The sequence below is a fragment of the Geotrypetes seraphini genome, chromosome 5 (genome assembly GCF_902459505.1).
Source record: "Geotrypetes seraphini chromosome 5, aGeoSer1.1, whole genome shotgun sequence".
In the NCBI taxonomy this organism is placed as follows: domain Eukaryota; kingdom Metazoa; phylum Chordata; class Amphibia; order Gymnophiona; family Dermophiidae; genus Geotrypetes; species Geotrypetes seraphini.
In genome coordinates, this window is record NC_047088.1 from 91,230,067 (window position 1) to 91,250,899 (window position 20,833).

General features: G+C 41.4%; 1 protein-coding gene across 2 annotated transcripts in view; it reads left to right on the forward strand.

Moving 5' to 3' along the window:
* Positions 1-19,622, forward strand: part of LOC117361545 (ecto-NOX disulfide-thiol exchanger 2-like) — a 323,082-nt gene extending 303,460 nt beyond the window's left edge. For both annotated transcript variants that reach the window (XM_033947012.1, XM_033947013.1), the window contains one exon: positions 18,769-19,622. In XM_033947012.1, coding sequence (XP_033802903.1) covers positions 18,769-18,782 — 14 coding nt within the window. In that variant the 3' untranslated portion in view covers positions 18,783-19,622. The remainder of the gene's footprint in view (positions 1-18,768) is intronic.
* Positions 19,623-20,833: the final 1,211 nt, after the last annotated feature.

Genomic DNA, 20,833 nt, shown 5'->3' on the forward strand with positions numbered 1-20,833 from the left:
AAGAACAAATGCTTCACTAACCTGTCTCCCACATTAGCCCGTAACGAACGCTTGCTTCAGGGCTCTCAACATGTGCGTGCCGGCTTCCCTTCTCCCTCCCCACCCCCCGGACATAACTTCCGGTTTCGGAGGGAAGAGAAGAGAAGCCGGCACGCACACATTAGAGCCCGGAGCATAAGTTCGCTACGGGCTGAAATCTCCAAGCCGTTTTTTGGGGTTTTTTTTTAATGTTCAGCAGCGGCAGATGACAGCTGGGCGGACCGCCCAGATAAAAGGCCCTAGGGAGAACACTGGAGAGGAAGGCTGATCGGCCCGTAAATCAGGACGGCAACATGAGTCTATCACGGAGCCCGGGATGGGCTCCGCGATTGACTCACGTTGCCTTCCTGAGCTACTGGTCGATCGCAATCGACATATTGGGCACCCCTGCTTTAGAGGATACACCTCCTTCCAGTTCCCTACCTTACCCTCACTTTAGACCTCTATGCAATTTTCTCCTTTTCTATGCATGTTAAAAAAAAAGAAAATATAAAAGACAGCACAGATTAGTGTTAAAGCATTACCTACTGCGTTCACTGGAAGGAGGATAGTCCTTACTGCATCCAGGTAAGATATTTGATGTTTCTCCCTTTTTTATTCAACTGCAAATTTGTGTGTGCATGTACCTTTAAATTTTCTCTTGTTGTCGTCTCCCATTAGTTCACGGAACAGCTGTGTTAATGGTGGCGAAGATTTCTAAGCGCAGTTTGCGCTGTTCTGGTCATCAGTCAGCATTAGGAAGGGGGAGTTCAACTGGCGTTTTGGACAGTCTTACAGCGGTTCTGGTGGTTGCATTTGAGAACTTTGTGTTTTCCCATATGGGAGAGAGGCAGCCGCATTCTCCTCTTTCCTCCATGGCCATTTTGTCTCAGCTGTAGTTTGTTACTGTGACTTTAGCAGCCACAATTTCAGGGGACCTGCCAGCCAGTGTTGATCTTCTGGGTCTGAGTCCAAACCTTTTTCCCCTAAATTTAGCTGGTTGCTTCATAGGACTTATTACTCAAGGGAGCTGGGACTGTTAGTGCTCTTGCTGGGGGTCTTTTGACTTCCTCTCAGGTGGTCCCTCACCCCCTGCTCCTTTTCAGTTGTGCCATGAGGTCCTCGGTTTTAAATGCAGGAGGCTTCTCTTATCCTCGGAGGAGGGCTCAGGTTCCCCTCCGTCCCTTCTCTTCCTGCAGCAAGCAGACAGCGTACTTTTGGGAGTGGCAGTAGGGGGATATGGAGGGAACGGTAGGGGGATTTTTGGAAGCAAATGCTTTCTTCCTTCTCCTGGTAGTTTTGGTCCAACGCTAGGCTGTTTTGATTTGGTTCTACCATCTTTCTTGGGCTTTTGACAGACCTCCTAGGCCAGGGGTGTCCAATGTCAGTCCTCGAGGGCCGCAATCCAGTCAGGTTTTCAGGATTTCCCCAATGAATACGTATGAGATCTATTAGCATACAATGAAAGCAGTGCATGCAAATAGATCTCATGCATATTCATTGGGGAAATCTTGAAAACCCGACTGGATTGCGGCCCTCGAGGATCGACATTGGACACCCCTGTCCTAGGCAGAGGATTACATGTTTTGTTTAACTGCCTTTGGCTCATGATATAGGACTGGCAGACAGTTTGTCTGCTGTAGGTTTATATTTCATATCACAGAGATCCTGCGTAAGTATCTTCTGCATGGACAGCCAAGGGTGTCCATTTCCTTTGGCATGTACTTACATATTCTTGCTGTAGTGTTCAACTTGTACATATGAAAAATATCAGCTGTCTCTTAGTGCCATAGGCTAAGTCATCTTATAAGTTACCTGTCTCTTAGTGCCATAGGCTAAGTCATCTTATAAGTTAAGCTGGCACCTTCCTTTCTGCTGTGTGGGTCAGAAAGACTTAGATAAACCAACAGATCATAGCTCTTTGGCTACTTATAGGCTATTTAGAGGCTTCTTCCTCTTGTGGGGTATAGTAGAAGTTATCTTTGTAGGATCTTTTGTTTCCTTCTATTTTGATTGAAAGGCTCATCCTTATATGTGGTGCTACACAGCATTCTTCTAGGTAGTATTTGGGCTAAAGCCTTTAAGGCCTTTTGAGCTGCTTGAGATAGTGGAAGAGTTAACAGTTAGTGCAGTGACCTGAGGACAAGGGGAACTGAGTTTGTTTTCTAATGCAGCTCCTTAGGACACCAGGCAAGTCACTTAACTCCATTTGCCTCAGGTACATAAGCAGGCCTGCATATCATATCTACAACACTTTGAGGCCAATTTCAGAAAGGGGGTATGTGAAATTATATCTTCTTAACCTTGTACTATTACTTTTAGAGCTAGTAGTGGCTTATTTATATGTCCTTTTAAAGGTAGAGATTTCCTTATAAGGGCAGCTTCCTTATAAGGGCAGTATCCTTTTTGCTGCATGATTGCAGCCATCTCATATGGCTGGCTGTATGTGCAATTCCAGAAAGTTGTAGGTTTCGGGTCAACTTAACTCTTATCTGCATCGCTTTTCCTTTCACAACATCATGGTAATATAATACAGGGTAGATGACAGCAGATAACCTTTACAGTCCATCCAGTCAGCCCGATAAGGTTAGCTCATGAGATTCTATATATGCAGTCTGGATCTGTACTGGTCCTTGCCATTGTCAGGGTATAAATTATGAAAGTCGACCCAACACTGGACTCTTGGTCCTGCCACATACAAGGCACAGACTGTAGGGTCTATCGAGCATTGAGTTTGCTTATTTATTAATTTATTTATTTTAGATAGTTCTAATACTGCCTATCAAGGTTATTTATTTTAGATAGTTCTGTTACCGTCTATCAAGATTATCTAAGTGGTTTACAGTAAGATACTCAAGCATTTTCCCTATCTGTCCTGTTGGGCTCACAATCTATCTAACGTATCTGGAGCAATGGAGGATTGAGTAGCTTGCTTATGGTCACAAGGAGCAGTGCAGGATTTGAACCCACAACCTCAGGGTACTGAGGCTTTAGCTCTAAATACAAGGGCAGCAGTCTAATTACCATTAAACTGTTTTAGTTTCATTCCTTCCATACAGGATACTTTAGCTGCTTCTATGATATTGGCTCAGCAGCCTTCACTGAGGCTCAGAAGATAGTTGATGGCTGCATGGCTCCGACAGCGTCACCTGATTTTCTTTCTTTCAGCTCCATTCAGGCTCCTGAGGATACCTCCTTCAGTAGTACCTTATCTGAATCTATTCTGCGGCAGCTTTTTCAATGTACATGTTTTGCACTCTTATTTGGTGTCTTTCCAACCTTACTTGGTATGAGCAACTTGAAAAACTGAAGGTGGACAAAGCGATGGGACCAGACGGGATCTATCCCAGGATACTAAGGGAGCTCAGAGAGGTTCTGGCGAGTCCTATTAAAGACTTGTTCAACAAATCTCTGGAGACGGGAGTGATTCCTGGGGATTGGAGGAGGTCGGATGTGGTCCCTATTCATAAAAGTGGTCACAGGGATGAAGCAGAAAACTACAGGCCGGTGAGCCTCACTTCAGTTGTTGGAAAAATAATGGAAGTGTTGCTGAAAGAAAGGATAGTGTACTTCCTTGAATCTAATGGGTTACAGGATCCGAGGCAACATGGCTTTACAAAAGGTAAATCGTGCCAAACGAACCTGATTGAATTTTTTGATTGGGTGACCAGAGAGCTGGATCGAGGACATATGCTAGATGTAATTTACTTGGATTTCAGCAAAACCTTTGATACAGTTCCTCATAGGAGGCTGTTGAACAAACTTGAAGGGCTGAAGTTAGGACCCAAAGTGGTGAACTGGGTCAGAAACTGGCTGTCGGACAGACGCCAGAGGGTGGTGGTTAATGGAAGTCGCTCGAAGGAAGGAAAAGTGACTAGTGGACTCCCTCAGGGTTCGGTGCTGGGGCCAATCCTGTTCAATATGTTTGTGAGTGACATTGCTGAAGGGTTAGAAGGAAAAGTGTGCCTTTTTGCAGATGATACCAAGATTTGTAATAGAGTAGACATCGAAGAGGGAGTGGAAAATATGAAAAAGGATCTGCAAAAGTTAGAGGAATGGTCTAATGCCTGGCAACTAAAATTCAATGCAAAGAAATGCAGAGTAATGCATTTGGGGATTAATAATAGGAAGGAACCGTATATGCTGGGAGGAGAGAAGCTGATATGCACGGACGGGGAGAGGGACCTTGGGGTTATAGTGTCCGAAGATCTAAAGGCGAAAAAACAGTGTGACAAGGCAGTGGCTGCTGCCAGAAGGATGCTGGGCTGTATAAAGAGAGGCGTAGTCAGTAGAAGGAAGAAGTTGTTGATGCCCCTGTACAGGTCGTTGGTGAGGCCCCACTTGGAGTATTGTGTTCAGTTTTGGAGACCATATCTGGCGAAAGACGTAAGAAGACGTGAGGCGGTCCAGAGGAGGGCGACGAAAATGATAGGAGGCTTGCACCAGAAAACGTATGAGGAGAGACTGGAAGCCCTGAATATGTATACCCTAGAGCAGTGTTTTTCAACCGCTGTTCCGCGGCACACTAGTGTGCCGCGAGATGTTGCCTGGTGTGCCGCAGGGCCGCCGGGCCCGGAGCTGACAGGGGACCCGAGGCAGGGGCGCCAGTAGCTCGCCAAGGCAAAGTGAGTCGATCACCCAGGACTCACTTTGTCTTGGCGATCTAATCTATCGAGCCGATAAGTCTTCTTCTCCCCGACGTCAATTCTGCAGTCGGAGAGGAAGTTCGGGCCAGCCAATCGCTGCCTGGCTGGGCGGAACTTCCTCTCCGATTGTAGAATTGACGTCAGGGAGAGCATGCGTCGGCGTCGGCTTTGGGGCCTGTTATCCATTGGTGGGTCCTGTTCCCCGATGGCAGCGGCAATGGCAGTGGCTTGGGGAACGGCAGGGAGAAAGAAAGAAAGGGGGCAGGCAGGGAAACAGAAGGAAAGAAGAGAAACAGAAAAAAAGAAAGAAAGGTCAGGGAGAGAGGAAGAAAAAGTTGGGGGAGGGAATGAGGTGTGGAGGAGAGAAAGCATACAGGCTGATAGAAGGGAAGAAAGATTGGATGCACAGTCAGAAGAAGAAAGTGCAACCAGAAATCACCAGACAAGGTAGGAAAAATGATTTTATTTTAAATTTAGCAAAGTGGAGGCAGTATTACCACCGTTTTCAAAGGAATTTGCCCAAATAACTTAATAGTTAACTGGGTAAATTCCCAGAGATGAAAACTTCCCTTCACTTACTATGCACAGTTCTGAATTTATATCTGCTGTCTATATTTTACAATATGGTCCCCTTTTACTAAACCGCAATAGTGGTTTTTAGCGCAGGGAGCCTATGAGCGTCAAGAGCAGCGCTGGACATTCAGCGCAGCTCCCTGCGCTAAAAACTGCTATTGTGGTTTAATAAAAAGATTGGAGGGTATATTTGTCTATTTTTGTATGCTATAAAAACCAAATACAGAGAGAGACTGAGAGCTGTTGACGAAGAGCTACTTGTGTGTCTTTCTTCGATTCCAGCCAGAATATCAGCTTTGTGTTCAGCCAAACAGGCCCAGGTTTCGCACTGAATAAAGTATTTTATAATTTTTATAATTTTTATTTCGTAATAAAGTAATTATAAAATACTTTCTTTGTGTTTATTTGATTCCTATTCAAGAGAATTACCGTATTTGCCGGCGTATAGGACGACTGGGCGTATAAGACGACCCCCCAACTTTCAGTTAAAAAATAGAGTTTTGTGTTATACTCGCCGTATAAGACGACCCCTTCTTCCGCACACCTTCTCTACCGCCCCGGGTGCAGCACAGCCGGCCAGGTTCCCTTACTTTTGTGGCACTTCCCCGACCGACCGACAACAGCCCCGGTCCGACAAACCTCCCTGCCCTTAACCGCGAATCTAAATTACCTTCTTACAGCTGCTGTAAGAAGGTATTTAGATTCGCGGCTACAGGGCAGGGAGGATTGTCGGACCCGGGCTGTTATCAGTCGGTCGGGGAAGTGCCACAAAAGTAAGGGAACCTGGCCGGCTGTGCTGCAACCGGGGCGGGGCGGGGCGGCCGCCCCTCGAACCGCGAGGCTACTCTCCTTCTCCTTACCTGCCATGCCTGCAGCACAGAGCCGAACGGAAATCTTCCCGACGTCAGCGCTGACGTCGGAGGGAGGGAGGGCTTTGTTTAAGCCCTCCCTCCCCTCCGACGTCAGCGCTGACATCGGGAAGACTTCCGTTCGGCTCTGTGCTGCAAGCAGAGAAGGTAGGGAGAAGAAGAGCCGCGCGACTGAGTACATCCAGCCCTGCAAGTAAGGGCATGTAAACTGTACCCGGCGTATAAGACGACCCCCGACTTTGGGGATGATTTTAAGGTACTAAAAAGTCGTCTTATACGCCGGCAAATACGGTACTTTATATATAGTCAATATAGGCAGAGAGTTAAATTTTTTAACATTTTCTAATGGTGGTGTGCCTCGTGATTTTTTTCATGAAACAAGTGTGCCTTTGCCCAAAAAAGGTTGAAAAACACTGCCATCTTAGCATATTTTATGCTACAGAACGAATTATTTTTTTTAACATGTATTGTTATGGGAAAACGCGTTTCACATAACGAACTTTTCGCATAACAAACTTGCTCCTGGAACGAATTAAGTTCGTTGTGTGAGGCACCACTGTACTCTATTTTTTTCTGCAGCACTCACAGTTAAAGTTCAATATCTTTTCTTTCTCAAAACTGGCACATTTCAATCACTAAATTGAAAATAAAATAATTTTCCTACTTTTGTTTGGTAATTTCATCAGTCTCTGGTTGCACTTTATTCTTCTGACTGTGCATCCAATACTTCTTCCCTTCTTTCAGCCTCCTGTATGCTTCCTCTTCTCCAGACCTCATTCCCTCCCCCAACTTTTTCTTTCTTTCTTTCTCTGATTCCGTGCCCCATTTTTTGCTTTGTTTCTGGTTCCCTGTCCCCCCTCCTTTCTTCCTTCCTCCGTGCCCCATTTTTTGCTTTTTTTCTTGCTCCCTGCCCCCACCTCACCTTCTTTCTTCCTTCCTTCCTGCCCTCCCCCATGACACCGGCGCCGCGGAATAGGCTGCTGCTGCTGCTGCTGCTATCTGGAACAGGCCATCTCCCTGCTTCTCTTCTGCACGGGGCCGACCAACTCTCGCTGCCCGATGTCAATTCTAACGTTGGAAAGGACGTTCCGGGCAGCCAGGCAGCGATTGGCTAGCCAGAACGTCCTCTCGACGTCAGAATTGACATCAGGCCACCAGAGTTGGTCGGCCCTGCAGGGAAGAGAACAGTGGACCGCCCCCTCTTGGTACGCCACTGGAGCAGCAGCGTGTCTGGCGGCTCGTTCGTTCAAAGCCGCAGGTGGCGGCTCCTTGCGAGATCCGCGCCTGCGTTTGAAGTCTCTCTGATGTTGTGACATCAGAGAGGCTTCAGACGCAGGCGCGGTTAGCGCAAGGAGCCGCCAACCCGCGGCTTTGAGCGAACGAGCCGGCTACTGCTCCAAAATAAAGAGAATGATGGCCTCCAGACCGCGGGCCGCAAATAAAACCAGGAGAGCCACATGCGGCCCATGGGCCGCGTGTTTGAGACCGCTGCTCTAAACCTAAAAAATACCAAAGGAGTACCCCTGCTCCAGCTCCCCCCGACCCCACCCCCATAATATTAGTACTAATTGTAATGCAATTTCTTCCATCCATTTTTCATATACACACAATATAATTTTATTAATACATAATGGTAACCACAAAATTAAAAAAAAAACAAAGCACATTGTATGCAGAGAAAATGTTAATTATTTATATTCGGAGGGTTTTCAAAGAGGTCAAGGCAGATGACTTTTAAATATGCAATTAGTAACAACTATAGAAAAATAGACAAAGAGAGAGAAAAATATAGACAGCAGATATAAATTAAAAAAACTTACACATTTTGATCACTAAATTGAAAATAAAATTATTTTTTCTACCTTTGGTGATTTCATGAGTCTCTGGTTGCATTTCCTTCTGACTATGCATCCAACATTTCTTTCTTTATGCCTCCTGTATGCTTTCTCTCCTCTGGACCCCATTCCCTTCCCCAACCAACATTTCTCTCTCTGTCCCTCCCTCCATTAGTCCAACTTTTCTTCCTAGGTCATTTTCTAAAACTTTGCGGGGAGGGAGGGAGAGATGATGTTGGTCCTCAGCAGCAGTCCTTTTTGTGCTTTCTTTTGAATCAACGGTTTCCATGCTTTGTTTAGGAGGAGCCATTTTATCTCCATTGAAGTTATTAGGGTATCTTAGAAACATAGAAACATATGGCAGATAAAGGCCAAATGGCCCATCCAGTCTTCCCCTCCGCAATAACCATTATCTCTTCCTCTCTTTGAGATACCACATGCCTATCTAACACTTTCTTGAATTCAGACACAGTATTTGTCTCCACCACCTCTTCCGGGAGACTGTTCCACACATCTATCACCCTTTCTGTAAAAAAGTATTTCCTTAGATTACACCCGAGTCTATCATCTCTTAACTTCATCCTATGCCCTCTCATTCCAGAGCTTCCTTTCAAATGAAAGAGACTCGAGTTTCAATGATCATATTTCGCTAAGATTTTTGTGTTCATAAATCCAACTGTATGATCAGTTCCCTCACAATTGACTGTGACTACACTGGATTTTCCTGAGGAAACTGCCCACCTCAAACCTCAGCCAGTCAGGTTTCAGATCTCTCTCTCTCTCTTTCTCTCTATAAAGAGAGAGAGAGAGACAAACAAGCAGGATAGCTGCAACAAGGAGACAAACAGACAGACAACTGCAACAAGGAGCATCGCCTCCTTTTTCCTGATGGTTATTCCTATCTCTGTGCACCCAAGCATACTTCCAGCTTTTGCCGTCGACTTTTCTACCTTTTTAGCCTCCTTAAGATCATCATATTGATCACACTCAAGTCCTGCTCCTCTTTTAACCCTCTATTCTGGACCTTGTTTTTTTGCAGCCCAAATGCACAAACCTGCATTTTTTAGCATTAAAACTTAGCTACCAAATTCTGGATTATTTTCTAAGCTTTGCTAGGTCTCCGCATGCTATACCTCACCTGCCAGCTGTAAAGTATGACTGAGAATAAAACACACTCATTGACCAGAAAAACCTATTATCACCTTTCTCATTTGTATGTTACTATTTTAGGCATGTGCCCATTTTTCTCTTTAGGACTGCTAGTTATGACAGAATGTGTAGTCCCCCACACACACAAAAAAATAGTAGCTGCTAGTTTCATTCTGTTACGGCAGCATTCCAGACACAAATGGAATTTTCATGCCTATATGGTGGTATGTGCACATAAATGGCCTCTTTGTAAAATTACCTCATGCAATTAGATGTGTCCTTTACTTTAGAGTAGAGTTTGTGCAGAGAACGGGCAGTATTGTAACTTATATGTTTGTTTTTTTGTTTTGTTTTATTTATAACCCACCTTTCCCAAGGTGGCTCACAATTTAAACATACACAATAAAAAGTATATAAAATACATATAAAAAAACACAAACAAATAAGCGACCAGCACTTACACAATTACAAATGCCTTAATGCCCATATTTCATGTTACAGAATAGATGTCTCTGTAGTAACTTCTTAAAAGGATCAAAATTACATTGCTTTCTTTTTTTTTTTTTAAGTTCAATATTTTTTATTGAGTTTTTTGAAAAAATATAAGAAACAGTTCAAGTACAGGGTATCAAAAAATAAAACAAAACATTTAGTATAACAAATATTCAGTTATTACATTGCTTTCTAATGTACAAAGGTAGCTGATCCAATTCAAAATAAAATACACATGTAATTTACCTACTATTATTCATGCCTCAGTCTGGCTACTCTTTCTACTGACTTTATGCTACTATTTTATAAAGTCAAAAAGGCCACCATTGGAATTTGCATAGAAGGGGAAAGGCTGGCAAATCTAACTGCAGTTTGAATTTTTACTGCTTTCTGGTCAGTTCCCAAGCTCAGTAGTACATCACCCATAGGTAGTGGAATGCTTTTTTGTTTGGGGGGGCACATAAGCTCCGCCCCAGACCCTGTCCAATCTCCCCCCAGACCCCACCCCCATAATAGTACTAATTGTAGTACCATTTTTCCATTCATTTTTTTTATATACATACAATATAATCTTATTAACAATACATAATGGTTAACCACAAAATTAAACTTTACAAAGCACACTGTAAATATGCTTCTCAACATTCATTCCTATCAGAACACAGATAACCCCTATGCAAATACAGGACCACAAACTAAAAGTACTAATATATATAAATGAAACCGTAAGATTCAAGATTCTGCATGCACTACAACCCCAGAGAAATAGAAACAAATGCATTTCTTCCTTAACAGTACAAAATATAGACAGCAGATGTAAATTCCCAAAATTGGCACAATTCAATCACTAAATTGAAAACCAAAATCACCGGAAAACAAAGGTAGGGGAAATGATTTTATTTTCAAACTATCTTCCCCAGTCTCTGGCTGCACTTCCTTCTGTCTGTGCTCTTAACTGTGTATCCAGGGTCACCTTATCCATTTGCTGTTTTTCTCTCCTTCACTTCTGCCCTACATCCATCTTTAGCATTAACTTTTAACATTCAATTTTCTTCCATTTTTCTTTTTTTTTTCTCAAAATCTACTTTTCCATGCCTTCCCTTCCCATATATCCTTGTGTATCATTTCCTCTCTCTTTCTTCTCCCCTACTCCCATCTATCCATAAGAAGCATTTCTTCTTATCTCTTCCCTGCCACATCCATTGCTATGCACCATCTCCTCCCTTTGTCTCCCCTTCCCCTCCATCCCTATGCACCATCTCATCCCTTTCCCATGGTCAGACATCTCTGTCTTCCCCTTTCCCCCTCCCCCTCATATGGTCTGGCATCTCTCTCCTTCCCTCTTTCTTCCCAAGGTCTAACATCTCTCTCCTCTCCTTTCTGTGGTCTGGCATTCTCTCTCTTCATCCCTTCCATTCTGCGGTCTGGCATCTCTCTCTCTCTCTTTCCCTTCCATTCTGTGGTCTGGCATCTCTCTCTTCTTCCCTTCCATTCTGCGGTCTGGCATCTCTCTCTTTCTCTCCTTCCCTTCCATTCTGCAGTCTGGCATCTCTCTCTGTCTCCTTCCTTTTCATTCTGTGGTCTGGCATCTCTCTCTCTCTCTCTCCTTCCCTTCCATTCTGTGGTCTGGCATCTTTCTCTCTCCTTCCCATTCCAGTGTTCTGACATCTCTCCCTTCTTTGGGTCATCTCTCCTCCTTCCCAGTGTAACATTTCTCCCTCCCTCCTCTTCACCACTATCATGTCCAACAATTCCCCATTCTTTTTCTCTTCCACACCAGCAGCATTTCTTTCTCTCTCTTCCCATTACTCCATCTGTGCATCTCTCTTTTGCTCCTTTCCTCCCCCACCCCCAGCCCCTGCATTTGTTCTTCCCAACCTTCTCCCAGTATGTGAAGTATCTGTCTTCCCAAGCCCGTGAGCATCTGTCCTCCATGCCTTCCAAACTTCCAAATCCCTCCCCCCCTCTGTCAGGCACTACACCTAGCCCCCCTCCCTCTCCCCTGTCAGGCTCTGCACCCAGCCCCCTTTCCTCCCTCCCTGGTCAGGCTCTGCACCCAGCCCCCTTTCCTCCCCTCTGTCAGGCTCTGCACCCAGCCCCCTTTCCTCCCTCCCCTGTCAGACTCTTCATCTGCAGAATCAGATTTCTTCTGCTGCAGAGCGGCAATGAGCAGTCCCAGCACTGAGTGGCAACAAGCACTACCCCAGCCCCCTTCCTTCCCAACCCCTGTCAAGATCTTCACCCGTGGAATCGGATTTCTTCTGCCTCTGAGCGGCAATGAGCAGGAGCGCGCTTTGGCACTCCTCCTTGGCGCTGAGCGACTTCTTGACTGGCCCCCGCAAATTCTCATGAATCATGAGAATTCGCAGGAGCCAGGTTAAGAAGCCGCTCAGCACCAAAGTGCGCTCCTGCTTGTTGCCGCTTAGCGGCAGAAGAAGCCCGATCTCGCGTGTGAAGAGCCTGATGGGTTGGGAAGGAAGAGGGCTGGGGCAGTGCTCATTGCCACTTAATGCTGGGGCTGTTCGTTGCCACTCTGCAGCAGAGAAAACCCAATTCCGTGAATGAAGAGCCTGACGGGATAGAGGGAAGGGGGCTGCGACAGTGCAATTTTTGGGGAGGCTATGGCCCCTGAGTCTCCCCCCCATTCTGACACCTATGCATCACCTAAATCAGAGATGTGCTCAGCACCCTCAAGAGAATTGGTGCATTGCCATAAACCAGTTAGATTAGCCCTTTTCCTCCACAAGCTGTTCCACAGGCTTGGTTACTTGTATCACTGTTTCCCATATTTCTGCCCCATCTTCTGTAAATCTGAGATGATCAATCAATGCTGACAGCACAGCAGAGTGATGTTGCAGTCATTAATAGCAACAGAAAGTTCTTCATAGGGAATGGTAATAAGTATCACTTCTTGTGGAAAGTAACCTGTACCTCAAAAGGTTTAGCTAACTTCTCTCCCTCAAAAAATTGCTAAGCCAAGGTGCTTGGTAATTCTTTCACTTCTAACTTGAGACATAAATAATTTAAGGATTAAAACAGTACAGCACGATTCTGGAGAAGTCGGACACAGAGATGGCAACACCTGCAACATTAGTTGTTACATTAGCTCTTTCTATTGATAAGTCTTGGTTATTGAGACTATTTCTTAAGAATAAACAGAAGGAATTCCTTGGTTGTAAAATTCAAATGTTCCCTGATGTTTCAAGGGAAATGCAAAAACGTAGGCATGACTTTCTTCTTTTAAAACCACGGGTCATCTCACTAGGGGCTACATTTTACTTAAGTGCATTGTTCGCTATCACTCAACTAAATATGTATTCTTTGAGCCTCAACATTTGACTGATTTTGTGGCTATGTCTCTCTCGCCTGGACAAGGTGGAAATCTCAATCTTGAGCTCTAAAAAGAAATGGTAACTCTGTTCCCGATGTATAGAAACAGCATTACTTTGTTGTATTGATTATCTTTTTCTTAGCTCGCCAGTATAATTTCTTGGATCTAAAGAGGACTTGAGCTAATGTCACCATAATTCTTCTTGTAATTTTGCTTAACTCTTGTTAAGTATGGATTTATTGTTTAATGACTGTAATATGCTTTGGTTAAATTTGCTTGCTGTACAAGTTATACTTGTAATCAATAAAAAATACTTGATAATAAAACAGTACAGCATACTTTTGAAAATTTAGCCTTGTATATTTCTAATTGGAAAACAATTCCTATTTTTTGATGACAGTAGACTAAGGTGCTGATATTTAATTGTAATGAGCCATATGCTGACTTGATGTTGAAACTAGAATATTATTTGAATGCTACATCTCTATAGTTGATTATTTCACTCTGTGATAGAGATGGGCAGCATGTTGTGGAGAAGGGTTGCACAGATGGACAGACAGACCACACTTTGGGCATTCAAGAAAAAACCTCTTTAATTTAACAATAGTGTTTCTTCACAGGCTCCTCCTATAAGTTTGTGTTCTTCCAAGAAAACAAGTAGGCTTTTCTCCAGTCTTTTCCCAATCCCAAGTCCCATTCTGTGTAGGGTTTGACACGCCCTAGTCTTTATTTTAGGTGCAGGAAACAGGCAGCATTTGTTCCCAGGTCTTAGCAGGCACTGAACAAAGGCAGGTTTTAAATGCAGTAGTGTCTTACCTCCTACAAACTCTGTCAGTGCCAAGCCCTTCCAAGCAGCTTCTCTAGCTCCAAAGTTCCCTCTAGCACACCTCTCCTCCTGGGTCTGGCTCAGCCTTTTAAGTTTCCCTGAGTCACTTCCTGGTTTCCTACTTTTCTCCCCTCTCCCTTCCTGAGGAAACCTCTTTCTCACTGCTGCTGTGGTTGTGAGACAATTTAGCCAGGAGGGGGAGTGCCGGGTTTTTCTGAGGTTTATTCTGAGTCTGAGCAGCAGTGTCAAGCAGGGGAAGTGGCAGGGTTTCATACACTCTGTCACACAATCTTTAGCATACTTTACAAAGGAAGAAATGTAGGCTTATGGGATTGCTATTATGTATCCCTTACATTTCTGTTTGGTGTCCTAATTGCACGATATTTTCATTATATAACTTGGATCCAAAATTATCCTGACGAAGGCTTTTGTTTTGATTTACTTCTATGTGTGGAAAAATGATCTGAAATGAAGACTGTATTAGTTCTGCTTGGAGCGTCTTGGTTTTTGTTCCAACATCAACCTTAACAGAAGATACTGTGGAAACTCAACAAAATTTTTTTAAGAGGTATCTGTTGGGTAAATGTTAATACAAGTCAACACTACCAGGCTCAAATGTTTCAGACCTCCTTTACTTTAAAGCAATAGATAACTAAAAGGAGTCTTCCAACGTTTAACATTTAATAGTTGTTCAGGCTATTCAGGTTGTTCCTGAGGGACAAAGGGATCGTGGGATACTGAGAGAGGTGCTGGGATGTAACACAAGTATAGAAGCTAACCAGGTAATAAGTATAGAGAGCCAACCAGGTCGTGCATGTGCAAGACCGGAGGGCTAGGACTTTGATGGGAAGATAGGACTTCAATGAGGTGGCAAGGGGGCCCCTTCTGGTGATTCAGACAGGTATCAAGGAAAATCCCCCTTACATCCAACGGCTCATGCTTCCCGCGTTTTTCCTGGATTAAAATTCTAACGCGGGAAGCATGAGCCGTTGGATGTAAGAGGATTTTCCTTGATACAGCCCGTTCGGGGCGAAACATAGTCTATGTCGGAGTGCCTACCCCCACCCGCGTAGATGAAGATGAGTATATCTTGATATATATTTAAAGTATCTATATTTATATATACAAAAATTATAAAAAAAAGTATTATAGAGGCCTATGACGACCATGGGTGCCAATCGAGTCTGTATGATCTCAAAAGCTTAGAGGCATACAGTATGGCAATTTGTGGGTAAATGTTAAGTCAGTAAGGTTATTCTATTCTTTAATCATTTGCAGTGGAAATGTGCTAAAATATAGTTCAGTCCTAATTCATACTGTGTTGGACAAATTCCATCAGACTTCAGTACCAGCTAAGAGAATATGGTTATCATGTATTGTTTAAAACATAACCTATAACTTCAATTGTCTTGTAAAAATAAACTCATTTCTACTGGGGGGGATTTTTTAAGGTATAATTTTGACCTTCCTTCATGTTCACCCTTTTGGACCAGTATAGAGTACATTTGTTCATATTTACGTTTAGACAACAAGGTTTGTGCTGTATATAATGTGTGGGTGTTGGAGCAAAGGGGGTGGGGTTCTTTAAATAAAATGACAGCTTTCCACCTTCTGATTATATGAAACGGGTCATAACAATTTCAGTTCCTGGGCAGTATCCCTGCCCAGATTTATTCGGTGTCAGGTCAAAACCGCGGAAGACAAAGTCGCGCACTGACAATTGAACGCAGCGCGGAGGTGTGCGTCGAAGAAAATAACTGTTTTTAGGGGCTCCGACGGGGGTGTGTGGGGGGGAACCCGCCCACTTTACTTTATACAGATCGTGCCGCGTTGTGGGGGCATTGTGGGGGGCGTTGTGGGGTTGTAATCCCCCACATTTTACTGAAAACTTCACTTTTTCCCTAAAAACAGGGAAAAAGTTAAGTTTACAGTATAATGAGGGGGTTTACAACCCCCAAACCACTCACAATGCCGCCGCGATCTGTATTAAGTAATGTGGGGGGGCTCCCCAACAAAACCCCCCGTCAGAGCCCCTAAAAACTGTCATTTTCTTCGGTGTGCGCCTCTGTCTTGCGCTCAGTTGTCGGTGCGCGCCTTTGTCTTCCGCGGTTTTGTCTATGAACCGATCTATTTATCCCTTCTCCACATAGGTGCCGCAGTCTGGCAAAGCAGTGCATGAACTGGATATTTTCAACATAAAGCTTGACTTCAAGGACTATATCCTAAATACCAGTATATGTAAATATTCAGTTAGTTTCATTTAATATTAATAAGAAGCATAAGTAGATTCACAATCTTCCAAGAAACTAGTAGAAAAATAATGATCAACTACTAACATATTAATGTAGTAAATGACAGCAGAGACCAGCATAGCTCATCTAGTCTGCCCAAAAGGTAACTAAGGTTATTATACCTGTGACTCTGTGGGCTACCTTCTATCGAGTGGTCTTCCTTCTTTTCTATATAGTTTTCTGGTTCCATACTCGCCACAATGAATTTTACGATCTTCACAACAACAGTTATTAGTCGTTCCCTCACTCCACAAACTCTTCCTCGATTTTCATAGGAATTCTTCATTTTCTGTCTTGGCTCCCATTCTCTGGAATTCTCTGCCTTTTTATCTCCGTTCAGAAAAATAATTTGCGAATTTCAAGACACAACTAAAGGCATACAACTTCTCCTTGACTTTCTGTTCTTAATCTTCTTGGTAACCTTTCTCTAAAGATCCATCTTTAGCTTTATCTCAGCTGTGTGCAGAATTAACTTTGTTTTTTTCCCTTACCATATTGTTCATTCCTTCCCTTTCCCCAACCTTTTGTTTGTATGTTTGTTTGTTGTAACCTATTGACTCCATCCTTTCCTCATATTTCCTAGTTGGTTTGATTGTTTAACTGTATTTTATGTTCCCCACCCTATTTCATTTTTATATTTACTTATTTTAAATTTTTATTATAAACCACTTAGATTTTTATTTACCCTTAGTTTTATAATTGCGGTATATTAAGTTAGCAATTCCTACTTGGATGATTTAGTCTGCTTGTCAATGGATAAAACTAAGTTACTTTTTTGCTTTTGAGGAATCTTTATCCGTGCAGAGTTACACTCAGTATCGTTTTCAGTGTTTTATCCACGTGCTTTAATATCAGGACTTTTAAGGACCCCTGAGGAAGACAGCATTGTCGAAACATGGACTGTGTTAGATCCACACCTCTCTCTGGTTTTGGTCCTAGATATATTTTATGTGGATTATCCAATTGTACATTTTTAAATAAAGCCTGTATCTTGAACATCACCATTTCCACAGATCTTTTCATTTTCGCTTAAAACTAAGTTACTTAAATGTAATGGGTGGTCGCTGTAGTTAATAAAATACCACCTTTCCTCCCCTTTTACAGTTGGTTAAGCTAACCTATAAAGCTTGTGCAGCTGTAATTATATGGGAATATCTGTACAAGCTCAGAAGTTCTATGTCGGATGATATCACTAACTTGTGTGACTCATCTTTCTGTCTACAGAGAACGCCCTTTACACAAATAAGCAACTCAAATGGCTTTCATGTTCGCTATAGAATGTGTGTGTATAGATAGATAAAGATATACAGTAAAACCTTGGTTTACGAGCATAATTTGTTCCGAAAACATGCTTGTAATCCAAAACACTCATATATCAAAGCAAATTTCCCCATAAGAAATAATGGAAACTCAGATGATTCGTTCCACAACCCCAAAACTTTAATACAAAATACTATACGTATTTGTATTGCAAGACCTCGCTCATTTAGAACAGTCCCTACACTCCGCAGCATCAGTGAGAGAAGAACCATCGGCTCAGTTGTGATGTGATGCGTGTACACTGTATGTATGCGTATTGCAAGATTTTGCTTATTTAGAACAGTCATTATACACTCTTGCAGTGTCAGAGAGAGAACCATTGACTCAGTTGAGATGTGTGTATACTATATGTACTTGTATTGCAAGACATTGCTTGTATATCAAGTTAAAATTTAACAAAATGTTTTGCTTGTCTTGCAAAACACTTGCAAACTAAGTTACTTGCAATCCAAGGTTTTACTGTATATAGATATATTTTGTTAACAGTTACTATTCAGGCAATCTTAAGCAATCTATCCTTAGCCAAGTACAGCATAAGATGTGAAATATTATTTATACATAATTCAAATCATGCAAGCTTGAAAAATACATTACAAAAATACTAAATCCAACCACAACATAAATGTGGGAAAAAGTTACTGAAGTCTCAGGAAACAACGAATGAGTTTTTAATGAATGCAATCTGTTAGAGCAATTTGTAATTCAATAGTCCCTATCCTTTAATGTGAAAAAAAAAGTTTAAAGCATGACATGAAATTAGCCATTCTCAACTTTTTGGATCCAAGACTTTTGTCAACTTTTCCCAGAGACGATCACAAATATCTAACCCACAAGCCAACTTTACTCCTCCCCCCCTAAAAACTACCATTTATTCAAATCTCTATACAAAAAGGAAGGCCTTTACATCTAAAAAAATCAGAAAAAGGTGACTCATTGCGCAATTCAGTGGGTAGAGCATTCCAAAAAGTAGGGCCCAATGAAGAAATTACAAGTTTCTAAGAAATGAGCAGCTTTAAGGGGAAATCACTAATAGCCCTTTCTCTGAGAAACACAACTGATGGCCTGCTTCATATGGTTGAAAAACCTCTCTTAAATAAACAGGACTTTCCCCTTTTAGAAATTTAAACATCAACATTAGGATTTTAAAACTTGGTATTCCATACTACTGGTAGCTTCACATACAGAAGAATAGCACTTCCAGTGATCTGTACTTCTCAAAATGATAATAATTAAATGCCCTTAAAAACAGTTGCAGACTCTCTGTGGGCACTTAAACATTAGTTGCATATTTTCATTGGTCAGTTTCCATTATTATGGATTATCCAATCTAATAGAGTGGCAAGAGACTGTAATAAAACCTTATTTGGATTGATATGAAAATGAATTTTTGTTTTGTTTTTTTTTTGCTTCTTTTCCAGATTTGTACAAGTAAAGTAGAGATAATTATGTCTTGTCTCCAGCATACTTTTAAACAAGAAATGAGTGGGTAGGAGCCATCTTGGAGAAGAAATGGAAGTTCTGTGGCTTTGAGGGACTAAAAATGACTTGATCCATTCTAGCTTTGAGCTGTGAAAACTGGAAAGTAAACAGACATAACTAGAAGCATTATTTACACCTGGGAGCCTACAAATTCAGTGGGATGCATATGTATAAATATTTAAAGTCGGAGCTTTCCAGTGAGATCTCATGATGCATTGGGCAAATGAAGAATGGAATTTAAATGCTGTATGATATTCATTGTTTCCTTTTTTAATTTTTGTAATGAGTGTCTTGGTCCAAACAGATATCAGAGGCATGCAAAATGTCTATACTACTGTTGTAAACATTAATTTCTCATTTAAATTACTACTGTGATGGTAGTTTAATGCTACTAAATTGACATTTTTCTGAATTTGTGGTTTGAACTTGTATTCTGTAAATTATTTTAAAAAGTGCCAGGGATGTATAAAGAGTGACATAAAATGGAGACCATGCGGTAAAAAGTATTCTTAATTTCCACATTTAAACTATAGAACTTGTACACTGTTGAAAATGAAGTGACAGTGGAACTTTCTTCAGCAGGTACAGTAAATATTTTCAGAACTCTTTACTAGTGACTCAAGACTCTTTACATGAGTAATCCATACCACTTAAACTGTAATTGACTATGAAAAATGTTGGGCATGGGAAGTTCAAGTTTCACAAATATATTTTATGACTTGTTAGCAAAAAAAAAAAAAAAAAAAAAAAAATTCAAAATACCCAGTGTATGTTATATTATACTATATAAAAATAGAAATTAATTTGTTGCTTTTCCTTTTTTACTGTCCATTTGAACAGGTGCTGAAAGAGCTAATGTATAATCAAAACTTCATACTTTGTCCTTTACCTGAAACAGACAAATATTCTTGATGGTAGAAATAAAGGTATTAAGAAAAAAGCTTTTTTAAAAATATGAGTCTTATTTTAAAATCTGTGCCTCTAGGATGTGGATGTAACCTCATTAATGTACCTACCATATGCTGTTTTTGCCTACTGCCTCTTTCACATTTTTGTCAAAGATCTTATTTTTTTGCATTAAATAGAAAAATCTATTGTTAACGAGGGATATTTTTGTAAGCATGCTCCAACATGTCTCCTTTCCTAGTTAAAGACAGGATTGTAACAGAGAACATTTCAGGAATATTCATATTAAAACTAGAAGGGTCTGTAATGATGAAAACATTTTAATTAAAAACTTTTTATAGTTTGTGGTGGTATGAATATTCTTTCGTCACTTTTATATGGAGAGATATGATTGTTATACTGTGATATTAATTTAAACCAATATGTGCTATAATCACAGTAACTTGTTTAATTCTTGATTAAATATAGTGAATATCTCAGAACCAACACCCGTGACTGGTGAATTCAAGTTCAAGTTTCAAGTCAAGTTTCAAGTTTATTTGGGTTTGATTAATCGCTTTATCTTAATTCAAAGCGATGTACATAAAAAATTACAGAATAAAAAAAATTAATACATTAAAGAAAGTTGACTAAACTAATGACGAATTTAACAATACTAGACACACATAGGAAAAGAAAGGGCTAGAAGTTACAATATAATATAAAGATGGGGAAAACATTTAGGGAAGGTACAATAGGGCAGGGTAAATCAGAGGCTTGGAAATTATTTTACAGTGAAATAATTATTAATTTATGAAGGCATCATTAAACAGAAAAGTTTTCAGGTTACTTTTAAATTTTTCTAAATTGATTTCATTGGGGGACCATCATTGAAATTCACTGTCCCCTCACCATCCTATTTAATATTATTAAAAATTTCAAAATGTGGTAACTTATCTGTGAATCGAATGGTTAGATCTTGATATTGTTCCCCAGCGGTGAAGAAATTAAGTTGTGTTAATAACGTGTTAAAAACCACTGTAGTAACTCCTCCAAAAATTATTGGGGGGACACGGATAATTTTTGGAGGAGTTACTACAGTGGTTTTTAACACGTTAT